This window comes from Centrocercus urophasianus, unplaced genomic scaffold (assembly GCF_019232065.1).
Source record: "Centrocercus urophasianus isolate 14NV4802_14NV808 unplaced genomic scaffold, USGS_Curo_1.0 seq_22, whole genome shotgun sequence".
NCBI lineage: Eukaryota > Metazoa > Chordata > Aves > Galliformes > Phasianidae > Centrocercus > Centrocercus urophasianus.
The window spans coordinates 6,562,877-6,578,227 of record NW_024884778.1 but is presented as its reverse complement, the minus strand read 5'-3'; the positions used below and the strand labels follow the sequence as shown (position 1 = coordinate 6,578,227).

At 45.6% G+C, this 15,351-nt stretch overlaps 1 protein-coding gene across 3 annotated transcripts in view; it reads right to left on the bottom strand.

Moving 5' to 3' along the window:
* Positions 1-15,351, bottom strand: part of CADPS (calcium dependent secretion activator) — a 173,076-nt gene that overhangs the window by 96,260 nt on the left and 61,465 nt on the right. For all 3 annotated transcript variants that reach the window (XM_042823751.1, XM_042823752.1, XM_042823750.1), the window contains exon 7: positions 1,599-1,710. In XM_042823751.1, coding sequence (XP_042679685.1) covers positions 1,599-1,710 — 112 coding nt within the window. The remainder of the gene's footprint in view (positions 1-1,598; positions 1,711-15,351) is intronic.

The following is a 15,351-nucleotide window of genomic DNA, read 5'->3' as shown; positions in this document are numbered from 1 at the left end:
AAGGGGAAGAAGGGGAAGAAGGGGAAGAAGGGGAAGAAGGGGAAGAAGGGGAAGAAGGAAGGGGAAGAAGGGGAAGAAGGGGAAAAAGGGAAAAAAGGGGAAAAAGGGGAAGAAGGGGAAGAAGAAGGGGAAGAAGAAGGGGAAGAAGGGGAAAAAGGGAAGAGGCAGTGAGAAAGGATTGAGTTATGGATGAAGAAAGTCTGGAGAGGACATGACGGTCCTTGGAGAGAAAAATGAGACGAGGAAAGCAGGAGCAACTCCGCTTTTTTCTCTCTCAAGTGCAAGAACAAAGGGCGTTACGAGAATGTGAAAAGACAAATGGTCAAAATGAACACAAATTATAGAAGACAAAATCATCTGTGGTGCTCTCCGCTGTAAAGATATAAATTAGAGCAACGACTCACTGAGACCTAAAAGAACCTTTAGCATTTGCATGAATAACAAGAGTGAAAAATCTTGTTAGTGCTTCAAAGTCACAATGTGGCTGTGGAGCGTCCTTGGTGATGCCAGCCCTGGGGAATCCACATCAGACTTGGTGAGGTTCCTACCATCCATGACCTCAAGGTCAGACCATGAGTTCCTTCACAGCTTCCAGCCTTTTATACCCAGGTTGTGGGATGACTCTGGACCGGGATTTTCTCTCTGGGTAGGAATAAAAGGCTGCACCCTGCGTGTGTGGTACAGCGTCTCCAAGATTGCTTTCTTCTCCCAGACTTTGAGTACAGCTACAGAACAAGGACACCAGCCCATGTCACCAAAGAGGCGCCTCTCTTGCCGAGGGAGCTGAGGAAGGGGGTGGCAGAGTTTGCTTCGGCATGGGACTGTGACAAATGAACAGCTGCAAGATGCAAAAAATCCAAGGAGACTAAGTGAAGTGTCTTAAAACCCCAGAGAAGTACTGTCCACAGACACAGTGGGCTGTGGTGCTGGAGGGACATCAGTCCCAGGGCTCTGGTGCAGGGGCCACAGGTGAGGACCCAGGATGGGGTGAGAAGGGCGGCTTTGATGTCCTGATGGCTGGTGCCAGGGCAATGCAAGCTCCTTGCTATTAACACCACTGACAGGGGCAGTGGACTCTCACTTCCACTCCTTAGCCCAATCCCACTGAAGCCAGTGGCTGAGCCACAGTCCCTGGGGGAGCCAGGATTTCAAGCATTTTGCCGTAAGTACTGCCATCAGTGCTTTCAGATGCTCAAGCTGTGCACTGGCTGTTCAGTAGATATGAGAGTAGCTTAACACACTCCTGCCAAACTTAAATCCTCTCTTTTTGCTACAGCATAATCCCCTTTTCTGCCTCAGGAATGTCCATTTCCGTAAGCAACTTCTAAAGCTTTCCGGACTGCCAATATCACACACAAGATCCTTCGCTTTTCCTCAGTGCAGGCACAGCCAGCTGAAATACTGCCATTAAAAACTAACAACAAAGACAGCATGCGAGGTGCATTACTTTCCAGCAGTGGAGAGCTTGCTTTCTTTCCCTCCTGAAGCTTGGCAAAGAAGCAGAGCATGTTGTCCTCTAAAGATATTTCCGTACGGGAGAGATTTCTCTAGAAAAGCAGGGCCAGAAGGAAAAATTGTTAAACTCAAAACGTCCTTACCCTCCCAAGCTCTTTGTCCTCCAGTGCCAGCACACCCGTACTCTCTGTGAACAGCTTCACCTTCACTGCAGGAAGCGCGTGGGTTGTCGTGAAGTCTCCTTGGGTGCCCCAGCTGCAAAAACAGAGAGATGCTCAGCTCTACTCACAGGCCAGTAGCACTGCTGCTTGGGTGGGCAATGGTTAACCACAAATGCGGTGCCTGGCACAAGCTGAAGTTGTTGGGCTGACTGAGTGACAAGGGTATTAATTATCTTCTTAGGGAACTGAGGGGACAGATGTTTGGAAAAACCATGATGGTTCTTTTGGGAGAAAAGATGGTATTTGGAAGCAGCATGAAATCAAAATTAAGAGAACTGATTTAGAAAGAAAGAACAATATGTCTCTGGCAGTGACAGCCTGTATAGTTACAACAGAATCTGAGAACAGAGAACACCTGCACCTAGGACATCTGTAATCACTCATGCCTCTGCTCTTCTCTTGGCTAATTAACCTCTCATTTCCAGGTTCACAGTCAAGTTTTCCTTTTCTGAAGAAATGTCACATTTAACCTGGGTCCTCTTCTGAGGCTCAACCCAGCCCTCTAGCCCAGATTTCAGCTCAAGCCACAAGGCACAGAGTAAATCCAGCTAGGTGGGACTGCAGAGCAGGATGCCAGCTGCATGGGGAGGGGATGGCAAGGGCCAGGAAATGGCCACCTTTCAAGCATACAATGAACCCTAAGGACCATCTATTATTTGTACTCCAAGAGTTCTCTTCCTGGCAGGTATTGAGACTTAGAAAGCAGTGCTAGGGAAGCTGTATGAACCACAGGATAGTGCACAAGAGTGCATCCTAAGACCCTTTCCTGAAGAGTCTGGTTCAGTTAAGGCTGTTAGCCTTAAGCTGCAGTATGGTAGGAAAATATGTGCAACTAACAGTTCCTTGGGGAATACAATACCATGAGCTCCAGGCAGAAGATTGGACCCACAGCCTGCTCACATGGATTGCCAAAGTTGCCATTCTGAGCCTTGCAATGGGAATTCTCCCTGCAGCTGACACCTTCCTTGTGCAAGTCTATGGAGGCTTGCTAGGGATACACGGGCTTGAAGCCCCGCAGGGAAGATTCAGTGATAGGCATGAGGAAGTCTTCCAGTCAGCCACATAAGAGGCTTCCTCTGACATCAGAGGACATCAGAGAACACACGAAGACCAGCTCATTGCATTTTGCTGCAGACACTTTCCCCCTGGGCCCTGTTCTCACCCCCAGCTGAGACAGGACTGCACAGCCATTTGAGCCCACACAGAGAAAGCTGACCCTGGCTTGTCCTTGTCCTGCTGCAGATATTTGGGAAAGCAGTGCCTCAAATCCCCAGTGAGCAGCTTGCTTCAGCTGGAGCCACTGCCTGGTGAGCCAGGAGGGCCCAATTGCACTCCAGTGATGAGCACCCTCGCGGGATACAGGAGGTGGCAGCAGCTGCACACCGGTACCTTACAGAGCCATGTGCTCCTATGGGTACCATTCCATCTTCCCTGCTGCACTCACCACCCTGTGCTCATTTCTCACACCCCAGCATAGCCAGCACTTGCTGCAGACAGAGACAACACTTGTGCCAGGGCAAGCACCTGGACAGTATCCCAGTCCTGGACCAGGAGATGCTGCTGTGCTGGAAAATCAGAGCACAGGGCTCTCTGTGCTCGTAACCACACTGTGTGGCAGAGAAAGGTCGTCTCTTTCCACGCTGCCTGGATTAGCAGCTTTCCTGCTATGTTTTCTAAATGGATCCCTCTAGTTCACTTACTTCCTTTCTTCAGCTAATCAGTGGTGACAACCTGCTGGTCCTGAGGGAGCACTGCCAAATCCTGGGACTCACTGCTAATCTTTGTTGCAACTTCTGGAGGTCTCATGTGCCCAGCAGACCCCTCCAAACTTGCAGAACCTGTTCATGAACTTCAGAGGCCTCTTCTCAAGAATCAATACATTAATTTCATCTTGGGTTGCTTCTACTCATTACCACCCCCAGCAGAGCTCTATTTCAGTTACAGGAAGACTACTCTTTTTAAAGTCACCCAGAACTTACACAAAGTCAGCTTGTGTAAGAAAGAACAGAAGAAAGAAAGAGTAAAAAGTAAAGGAGATCTGTGAAACGCCATGTCAGCTCAACATCCCAAAGCCCAAAGCTTTTCAAACAGGCTCAGCAGTGTTACCATTCACACCAACATCTCAAATCATTCACCTGCATGGGGTTTTTCTGATTCAGGAAATGTTTCCCTCTGGCAAACAAGAACAGACTGAACAGCGTCTTGGAACAAAAATTAAGTGAAACTTGAACTAATGTCTTTTTGGAAGCTTTAAACAAGTTTAAAAGTAGCAGAGAAAGAAAAAAAAGTATGCCTTCTACACTAAGAGCTAAGAAACCATGGTGCTTTTATGTTTGAGAGTTTGCAGACATGTTTCAAGATTTCTACATCTTAGAGAGTTAGGAAGTTATTAGAATAAAGCGAGACACAAACTTCCAGGCAGGGCTAAGCAAAGCACTCCTGACTCAGCACTTGCCCTTGTCAGAAGAGAACAGCTCAGCTGAAGGTGAAGGCTTAGGGATGGCTGAGAGGATGGCTCTGCTGCAGAGAGGATGCTCCTCAACACCTGACCATGCCGAAGCACAACTTGAAGCTAACAGATAAGAGCTACCGTCTCTGTTCTTCTCATTCATCATGATCCAGATTTCCACGTTGTTCCCAGAGACCCTGAATATTCATTGCACTTCAAAACTCATGCAAAGTGCACAAGCAAGCTTGAAGGCAAATCACAGAGGAATTTTTTACAGACTAAAAGGAACAAACAACGTGCCATGAGCAACAAACACATCAGAGCGATGTGATGGAATACACATTGCAGCCTAAAGTAGTGCAAGTCAGATGAGAGCTACAGCATCTCACTAACCATTCCTATTCATCCTCATCCTATTTATGACTTTTGCAGTTCGTACCATCCTCAAATTAGGTCCTCTGTTCCCTTGAAATGACGAGGAAAACACTAAGATTATGTGTTCTTCAGACAGAAATACCAAACAGCAGCTTCTGTATTTTAGAAATTATTGGGAAAAATAATTGTTTCCTTATGTGCACAAGGAGTATGGTTTAATGCTTTGCTCTCCAAGCCTATCTAGTCCAACTGAGTTCAGCAGATGAACATGTTCAGTGCAGAGCTGATTAACAAATTTAGTTCCCTCATCAGCTTTGCTCTGATGTTTTCTTCTCCAGTGTCCTGTTCTATGTTTCATCTTATAGGAGGATGCATCAAAGTGCCACGGAGCATGTCTTTGGCAGAAATTACCTACAGCACTGCAGTTCCAGTCAGATGCCAATACCACATCTCATTCATATGTGATGCATCAGCTTCCTAATGTATGTTTGAAACATGAGAACCAAGAAACAGCCTGATTTTCTAATTGTAGATCATGATTTCTCCCTTGAAAAGAACCCCATTGTCACTAGCAAGGAAAAATTGGGAAGATAATCTTCATTTGGATAAGAGGAGAAAGTAATAAAATATCCAACCTTACGCTGTGTTATTTTGACAGCAGCTGCTTTATAGAACTCATATCTCTGTTTACTATTAAAAAGCTCTTATTTGCTGAAGCACTCCCAGACCATATGCTATCAACAAATGTTACTAACCAAATACAAACAGTAATTTTCATTAGGTTTCCTTCACGAGAACAACATTAACCACAAAGGGAATAAATCTTTCCAATGACAGTAAATACACATAGCAACCCTTGACAGCACTGTGGTGTTTACATATTTATACCCCAATTGCCATGAAAAGATCCATGCCAGCAAACAGAGACCCTCAGAAGTTGGGTTTTGTGCAGGCTGAAGCCTGCAGTGATGTCATTAGTTGCCATAGTGATGCTCAGCATAAGGCCATAATTCATATCATTGAAATACAATTTGTATTCAATCTAAGTAAGCCGTTTATCTGTGCTGTGTATTAAGTTATTGTACACAAAATTAGTTCTGGACAATAGTTAAGCATTAGGATACTTTTGAGGGAATAATGATGTAGTGCTTTCATTTTCACGTCATACTTAAGCAAGTTATTACTGCAGAAATTGATTTGTTAGGAAAGTGCCTTTGGACCCATTCTGGGCAAATTCTATCAAGAAATAGCCACCATCTCTTCCTCATGTCAGAATCCACGCTTACATTTGAAAGCAATAGCACATCAGCAAAGCAAAAGGATACAAGCCGTACACAAAAAGTATGCAAGCATCAAAATCCTGACAATGCCTTCTCAGGCAGGACCATATTAATTGCCTGAATCCCATCTGAATCCTTCAGCCCAGCATGTTTTACTGCCTAATGTATCCCAAAACCTGAAGTTAGCCAGGAATTTATGCCATGCATAAGGACTGTGCTACAGTTATAATCCTATTTGTGCCATCTGCGGTATTCCAGTGATCATTTGGACCTACTTGCGTCTCCAGGGGTTCCAGTTAGGCATCAAATTTGGTATCAGCAGCTAAACTCTCATGGCTGCAAAAAATCAGAGGGTGAGATCTGCCCCAGCTGCTAACCTGACAGCCTGTTTTACCTTCTTAGAGCTTAACTTGCTTTACTTTTTACAAGCAAAATAAACAGATCATCACTGTAGGCCATGTGGAAGCTTTAGGAAAATATTTCCCTAAAGGTACTATCAACATTATTAACAAGCCTGCCTAGAAGATCAAGAGTATTTTTGTGAATGAAACAAATCACGTATATCCAGAAGGGAAGGTACTACTCTGAAGCCCTAAAGACAAAATGACTCAAAGACCACGATGCTGCTAATTGCACACTGCTCAGTATGTAGGAGAAACTATTTGGGATAAAAGGATAAGGCTTCTGGGGTCTTGTCCTTACTGCGTTGAACCAGGCAGCAGATCTCTGAGTCTGCTTGTTTCTCTTCACAGCAGCCCACTTACATGAGTTAAGAATTTTTTCTGTTGTCCTCAAGAGACATTGATTTCATCATTCCTATTCACCTCCAGTGCCTACGTGCCTCTAAGGGAAACTTTCATACCAATGACCTTACAAGCTGAACTTACATATTAATACCCAGGGGAATTAATTAAATCCTATCATTCATATCCTGTTGTCTTTAGCAAGCCCACACAGCCCCTGACTAATTTTACAAAGGCGAGAGCCCTCTTCCATCCACGGTCCTGTAACTTCATCCAGCTGCAGCATCAACACCCATGATTTCTGTAAATAATGAACAAGTGCAACTGAATTACATCACTGGGCCATGGATCAGTCCCGCTAACCAGCTCGGCCTGTCAGCAGGCTAACGTGGGAGCAGCTGGAGAGGGACTTGCTTTAGATGGAGTTGACATTTAAAAGTGATCTATGATCAGTTTTCATGGGCTTCAGAACTGCCGGAGGACACCTTTTCTTTCTCTCCAGTACATTTATTGAAAGTTTGCCCAGCAGCTTGCATGAAACAAATGGGGAACAAACAGAAAAGAAAAGTAAAAAATATTAGAGGAGAGCTACACTCTTCCCTGCGTGTGTTCACTGCAGATGTACCTTACAGCCAACATACACAGCATGAGCCTGGGACATGCCACCTCACTGCGGGGGACACCACATGTATGTGATCCTGTCCAGGGCAAAACTGATATGGCTGCTTGGTGCAGGAAGGTGGCTGCACTGCTACAGTCTGTCTTCATTTACATTCTCCCAAACTCCTGCCTAAGAAATGATGGTTTCCTTCTTTAGCCTGCTCTCCACCTCCCAGGAGAGACCTAACCAGGGAGCAGCTTTAGTTCTTGGGGCACACATCACAGACGCCTGAAGCTCAAGCAGCGTCAGAAAAGGCACAGAGCAAACCTGCCTTCCTGCAGCCAGTGGAATAAGCAACACTCGCCTCCCTAACTGCGGTGTTGAGGTGTCGTTCACTTTCACCAATTTCTTGAGATAGCAACAAGGAATAAATTAAGTGTAATGGTGTTTAACTGTTACTACATGTGAAGAAGCCTGCTGCAAAGCTTTTTATTATATTTTCTAACTCTTCCCATACACCATCTATTTGAGAACAGTAGGCAGAAGCTGATGACTAAGGTAATAGTCCCTGGTGAGCTTCCCGAGCTGCCTCCTCACTTCCCTGTGAAGCAGCAGCTCTGCACTGCAGAGTAAGCACAGATTTACCCCGCTCAGCAGGACAACCTGGCGCAGGGACAGCATTCATTCCGCCGGGCTGAAAACGTTAATTTCATTTTCAGAAATGAGTCTCTGCAAATTTCTAGGAATGATGCACAGCTGCCAGCACAGCCCACGTGCAGATCCCTGCACCAGTGGCCTCTGGGAAGTGTCAGCAAGGCAACAACAGAGCAGGAGATGGGTCTGCAATGCATGGCACAGGAGGCACCCATACCTTCAGCAGCTGGCCCACAAAGAAGTCATAAAAAGAACTAGGGCATGGCAATGCCTCCAGGAAAACAGATATATTTTTTGCTGTTCTCGTGGGTAATGGCAATATCTAGTATTTTATATTTAATAGCTAAGGTTTTCAGTTTGTGTCTTTGGGATTTCAAAAAGAAAAAACAAACTAAGGGAAAAGAAAAACTGAGGGGTTTTGAGGGTTTTTAGGAAAACACATGGCTAAGTCACATGTTGTTGCGATCCACAGATTTGTCTCAGTGGGCACTGATCCATGTGGGGTCCCATTTCTGTAGGAGAAGCCCACAAAGCAAAGCCAGGCTGAGATGCTGGGCTGGGACAACTACAAAATGATTTGTCATGTTTTGTAGTAAGACTACAGACCTACCTTTAGGTCAGCTGGTGATACATCACTTGTAGAGAGATCAGAGAATAATATCATAGAATCATAGAACGGCCTGGGTTGAAAAGGACCGCAATGATCACCCAGTTTCAACCCCCCTGCTATGTGGTTGCCAACCACCAGACCAGGCTGCCCAGAGCCACATCCAGCCTGGCCTCGAATGCCTCCAGGGATGGGGCATCCACAGCCTCCTTGGGCAACCTGTTCCAGTGCATCACCACCCTCTGTGCGAAAAAAGGGATATACCTGCTTCCTGGGGTCTGCCATGCAGACGTGCCCACGTTACCTGTCCTGGGCTCCTGCTATTGTAAGTGGAGTTAAGATAGTTACATCAGTGCATCAGTTAAGATGCACTGGAGTTAGGCCTTAACTTGCTTCACCCCAACCGAGAGGCTGAAAAAAGACAAAAGGAAGCCTGTCCTCCAAGTGCCCCTGTCCATCCACTGCTGCAGGTGCACAGAAAGGTTTGAAATGAAAACCCCAATGGCTACAGTTAGACGCAGATAACACGCTGGTTTCATCCATTCAAAAGTGTCCTCTCTAGGAAATCAAATTTGGGCATGAAGACAGGTGTCTTCCTACTCCACCTACAGAAATGAATTATGGATGGTTTGTATCCATCACACAGTCTGGCTCCCAAGACCTGCTCCGTCTCCTCTGAGATTCCTCCTGCTCTAAGAGGATGGCTGCTTGGTATCAGAAGTGATAACCAAGGTGACCAGACACAGAAGGACAATGTGTCCTATTTTTGCTCACATTTGTTTCCTTGTCTCTCTGTTGTTGGTAGAACGGCCTTTCAGCCCCATCCCCAAGGAATAAGCTGAAGTGGGAGTGACAGCACAAACAAATCAGGCACTCTCAAAGCTTTCCTAGAAGGTAAGACCTGCTGACTTTGACATAGGCAGTGTGCAGGTGGCAGAGAAGTCACTGCCCTAGTAAGGCACACAGGCTGTGGCTGCCTTCCTGCTGCACACAGGGCACTGACACCTGCCCTGATGGGCAACTCAACGGCTTTCTGAGATTCCTTGCTTTCCTGGGACATCCTAACTCCTTCCCACAGAGGGTGCATCACTCAAATGCCAAAAAAAATACAAATTATCATCAAAAATTCTTCTGCTTATGGAAAGTATGCTTATTTACCCAAAAACACCACTGCAGATAGCACTAAATGTGTTATGGAAAAGGTGAGCAGACAAGGATGGATCAGCTCCTACCACAGCCAGGGATTTCTCCAAACCTCCAGCCATCATGTTTTCATGTTTTCCCACCTCTCTGAGACACCATCTCAACGTCACATGGACCCCACCCTGCTGAGCACCCTGCAACCAGCACACAAGGCAGCTGCTGAAAGAAGGGATGTGAGATGGATTACATCACATAATAGCTATTCACGGCCACGAGATGGCATTCCTGCCCCAGTGATGTCCCTCTGACACGCCTGTACCCAGCACGGCGGCGCCCAGTGCACACAGGAGCACACACCCAGGCTCTGCTTTTTACTGCAGAAGTGGGTCTGGTTTGGAGGAGAATTTATGGCAAGGCCACAGCCTTCAGAGCCTTTATGGGAGAAATAAGCACCCTGATTACTTGGTGTGATTTAAATGATGACTGCTTTTAAAATGCCCTGTGCTCCTGCTTAATACTATGATTTTACAATTAGAGGCAAACAGCTCAGCAGGAGGACATAGAAATGTAAGCCCAACTACCTTTTATTGGGAGGTCTGAACTGAAAGAATAATTGCTTTTACAAGGGCTGCCTACCCTGCGTGCTTGACAATACTTTATCAGTGTGCCTGCTATGGATACGGAAGGAATCAAAGATTCATTCATGAAATCAGTCTGCATGCATTTACTACCTGTTGTTGTTAGCACTTCTGGCATAAGCTCACTTCAATACCATGCTTGTTCTCACTGCTATGCTATGCAGGAGCTGAGCAAAGACTTCTGCTGCTGAATCAGTGCAAAGATGTCCCACTGAGCCAGCCACAAAGCCACAGGTTTTATACAAACAACTATTTAACTCAGATATGGTTAATCGTTTCTATTAAATGCTACCACCCTGAAAGGAATCCAAACTAAGGAAAACTCAGGTATGGAAAAGGAAAGAGAAGCCCTCCCTCTGAAAACACAGATTACTGGCACATAGCCGAGACTCTCCCTTATAAAGTTAAGAAGAGGAAAGCAGCAAACTAGCTCCTGGATGTAAACCAAGCCAAAAACTGTACAAGGTCTTTGCCCATGCAGTACCAACAGTACACAGCTCCCTTTGTGCTGCTCACTAGGAGACCTCAGCACGTTCACAAAGGAAACAGGTCTCCACCTTCATCTTCATAAAAGACAGCCAACATGTTGACAAATGACAGTCAAGGCTGGCCATTCCATTAAACCATTCCTTCATCCAGAGCTCTGTCCAGGCAGGAGTGAGCAGAGTAGCACTTCTTTAAAGCTGTTCTTTAAACCATGCTCTGTATCTTCCTACAATGCTGTACCCTTCATTAAATAATAACGTGCTCTACTTGTACACAGCACTTGATAAATAAACCAACAACTTGGCACTTTTCATGTCTGATCCCCTGCCTTGCACTCGGCAGGTGACGTGCAGAACTTGGACGAAGGCATGGCTTGTTTTTTTTTTATACACCAATCATGGTTATTAAATAAGACGACTGAATGTAGCCCGGGACTTTTGTTATTCAGCTCTCTTCTTAATTTAGCAAATATTTTAGCACACTGCATCCTAGGCTCATTTCCATGTCCTTTTGGTCTTAGCTAGCCCATCTTAACATTGGTTGCATGCATGGGAGTGATGCAGCAGACGGGTGTAGATGAAAATTGCCTTGGGCATCATCACACCTTCTGGACTACTTAAATTTGAATGTATGTGCTATCACAGGAATACATAATTCCCAAATGCATAGGAACACTCAAGAATTTAGACAGCTGGCTAGAAAACAGAGTGAAAGAAAGGTGCATGAGCTGAGCCCTTACTAGACATCAAAAAATCCATGCAAGAGCAATGCCACATACGCTCCAAAGGTCAGAAAAAACACAGCCAGAGCTTGCATTTACTTGATATCACAGGCAAGTCTACAGGAACAACTACAAGAGCCAAGTCTACTGAAACAAGATTTCATTACTCGTCAACGCGGCTTCTAGTGTAACAGTTACCAATAGTACTGCTGAGCAGTAGGTCCACACACGAGTTCACTTTGCAGGTAACAGTCACAGAAGAGAGACGTTCTACGGGCACAATGCCTGGTGTGTGAATGACTTTCCTTTGCTACCCCAAAATAAACAACAGCAAAAAAATGACCAAGACCAACACTGCTCAGAGCCTCACCCTTGGGGTCAGCTTGGTATCCCAGAGGTGTTGGCGTCTCACATTAGCTGTACCCAGGGCTCCATCACCTGCTCTTATACAATCACAAGGCTCCTGTAGGTTTTCTGAGGAAAAAGAGCTCTAAACATCTGCACAGCTGTGAATCAAAACCATGCAAGAGGAAACGGAAGCCAATCAGTCTGGGTAATTACAGCAGCTTATCGTTATGCTGAAGCAAATCCGAAGAGGGGGAGAAAAAAAAAAAAAAGCCTCCTCCTAAAATTTCCTATTTGCTTTTTATCATGAACTGCACCCGTCAGAAAGGTACCACAGGCACCCACTGTACCCACCAGCTGTGCTGGGGATACACAATGGGAACTAGGGGCTATGCTGCTTCTGCTCATGTTAGTATAAACCCCTTTATAAGTTTAATGGAGTTAAATTTGTACTACAGTACAGTATGCAGTATTTATTTGCAATTCATAAATGTGAGATCATCTCAAAAGGACCTTTGCTGTTCTACCCTGGGGAACGCTCGCAGCATCTCCCAGCTAGCTGTGCCAACAAAACACTGAGCGCAACAAAATGCTCTTAGCACGCTCCTACTCCATGCAAAGCCACTGAGCATCACTTCAAACTGCAGTGTCTGAGGCAGGGTTTTCCCAAACGATAAGAGCAGACTTTCCCCTGCTGCAAAGAGAGAGGACACCCCTGCCCTGCAGCTGCCCCTCCTGCAGGATTTTGCAATTTGCTGCCCACCTCCCAGAAGGAGACCCTCACAGGGCACTGTGGGAGGATGTGGTGCAGCTCCTGTTGGGCTCACAGCAGCATGCTGCACACTGATCCAAAGCTAAGACACTCATCAGATAAGAAGCTTGCAGCGAGGGTTTGGTGCGACAACCCAAGCATGGGCAGCCTGTCAGGGCAGAGCTAAACAACACACCCATCTGAGCACCCTGAAAGTCAATCAGGAAGCAGAATCGGGAGCAATGACAAGGATCAAGCAGGGCATCTGTCTCCTGGCACAGCATCTAAGGGAATGGAAGGGGGCAGAGACACAGAAGTTTAAAAGTCTACGAAAGACATTGCTCAAATGAGAGTGAGCTTCTGGAGGGAGTCAAGGCTCAAGCCCTTGACTGTAATGAGCAACATAAGACCTGACGGGGTCTGAGGTGACAGTACAGTGTCTTCACTCCAGTACTACCCCATGCACATTCTCCCCTAACCAGGTGCTTACTGCTTTTAACCCAGATAGCTCATTTGAGCTCAGTGCAGGTACAAGTGATTTTCACTACTGTATACAAGGGGAGAATGAGACTCATTTCCACGCTAAAGTATCTCCAGGTGGATATACAGCATTTATTTACGAGGCATGAAGGACCTTGTTGTTAAGGTCTCCTTCCTTTCTTTTGTTCTGCTCACATACAAGAATTGCGGTGTTATGAAGAGGTGAATCACTGGTACAGCCCATGAGCACTGCTACAGGCATAGGTCAACATTCCAATATATCCCACAGCCTTTTTGCAGACTGTAGGACAGAGGTGCTGTCACTGGACCTTTTGTGCTGCTTCCGGACTCACTGGCCACTTTGTTCTCCAGCCATGCAAACAACCACATCAGGAAAGCAGCTCCTGGCAGGGCATTGCTGGAGATGTGCAGCAGCCACCTCACCCTCTGAGTTTTGCAGAGAGCAGATATCAAGACAACTGGCAGGGAAATAAAACGCTCTAGGGCCTGCAAGAATATTGTTCCAGTGCAAAAAGCAATAAAATCCTGCTTGGACTGGGATTTGGGATATTACGTAGAGGCATTTGTGGGTTAGGGCACAACACAAAAGCTTTTTCTTACACAACTTATTAAAAGCACTACTAATAATACACTGCAAGCCTGATCTGAAATAACCCTTGCTATTTCAGGTCTGCCTTTCTCTAGAACTGTGCCATCCTCAGTACTCATGCTGAGACAGATAATCCTTACATGAGGGGATTGTGCTTCAAGTGTCAGGAATCCAACATGGAGCCTAAGAAGAAAAAAGGACAAGTATTTACTGCCATCCTGAGAGGCAAATCCCTTGTACACAACCAAGCTGACTGTTTGGTACACCCCACTGCTCACCCTGCCCCTTCCAGGCTCCTCTAACAGGATTCAGGCTCCAGAGTCACTAAGATGAACATCTGATTCTCAAAAACGGCTCACAGTTGAAGGAATCACAATTTAATCTGAGAGAATAGCACCTCTTTTCAGAACTCTTTTCAGTGTTAATCTGCCCACAGATACGTAAGCTGCATTCCTATTTTTTGAGCCTCTGAGATACAGATGACATGGGATGTGCAGGGGTAAACTCCCCTGCTTCAATACTCACACTTCTGTAGCAGTGATGCTCAATATCCCCCAAACTTACCCCACACACCCAGGCCATGCAGCACCCAATGCAAAAACACACAAAAACTTCAGGTCTGGGGAACATGATGGGGCTCCATGAGGTAGCTCAGCATGCCCTGCCTGATCTAGTTTCTTCACCAGTGAGTGTTTTTCTTATGACAAAATGTACATGAGCAAATGTGGTGTGAATGACCTTAGTAAAAGTGATGCTGGCATCCAAGGGACATTTCAGAAGTCTATTTTGGCTCAGCACAGATCTTTTGTCTGCAACACAGCAGACAAAACACGCCAAGGACTTTTCTGAGCAGTTCCTATGATTGTGTGCATCACTGGAATACCTGAGGGCTTTCAAGTCATGTATTAAGCAAAATGACAAACACGTCACATGTGGTTCATTCTCTCTTTTCTTCTTGTCTGAAGAGGAGAAGGTAAGTACAGTAAACTGCTTTCACTCAGCTTCTGTGTCCCCTGCATGAGGAAGCAAGGTGAACAATGTACTTCTAACACACAGCAGGAAAAAGGCAACGTTTTCTGTGATGGTCTCAGGTTTCTGTGGAATGTTACCGTAGAGTCTTGGCTTGGGTGTCTTTTGGTTTTGGATGTAAATCCCAGGACCCTCAACAAATGGAACTGCCAAGCGCTTGGGCTTTTTCATATATATTTGCCCAAGTGCTGGAGCAACGCATAATACTTCAAACCTGACTTGCACCTCTGTAGGAAGTCAGCACAGAGATGAGGGTGATGGACTTACATAACCTGTACCAGGCCATAGCATTCAGTGTTGGCTGCATGTTCCTGAGGGCTGATGGCTTTCTGCCCAGACACTGTACATTTCATTACGATAAAAAGACCCATTCAATTAAAGAGCTCACTCCTGCATCCCTTATTTCCAAAACAACACTTGTATAAATGCTGACAGCAAGAAGGCTTGTATAAGGAAGGACAGATTCTTAGAGCAACAGTGGAATGAAAAGACTGAGATAAGAAAGTACATGTAAACCAGCAAGTCTGCTATTTAATATGGGGAACAGTAATTTCCTCCAAATAGAAGGAAGCAACAAGAAAACCTAAAACAGTGACAAGTGCAGGTTCGTATGGAGATTTTCTTCCACATACAGCTCTCCTACTTCCTTCTCTGAAGCAGATTTTAATGCGTTTCGAAAAGTAAGCTAGGCTGCAGTACTTCCCCTGATTGGGAATATTGTGTTTAAATCACTTACTGCAGATCCCTGTTCTTCCGGTACAGC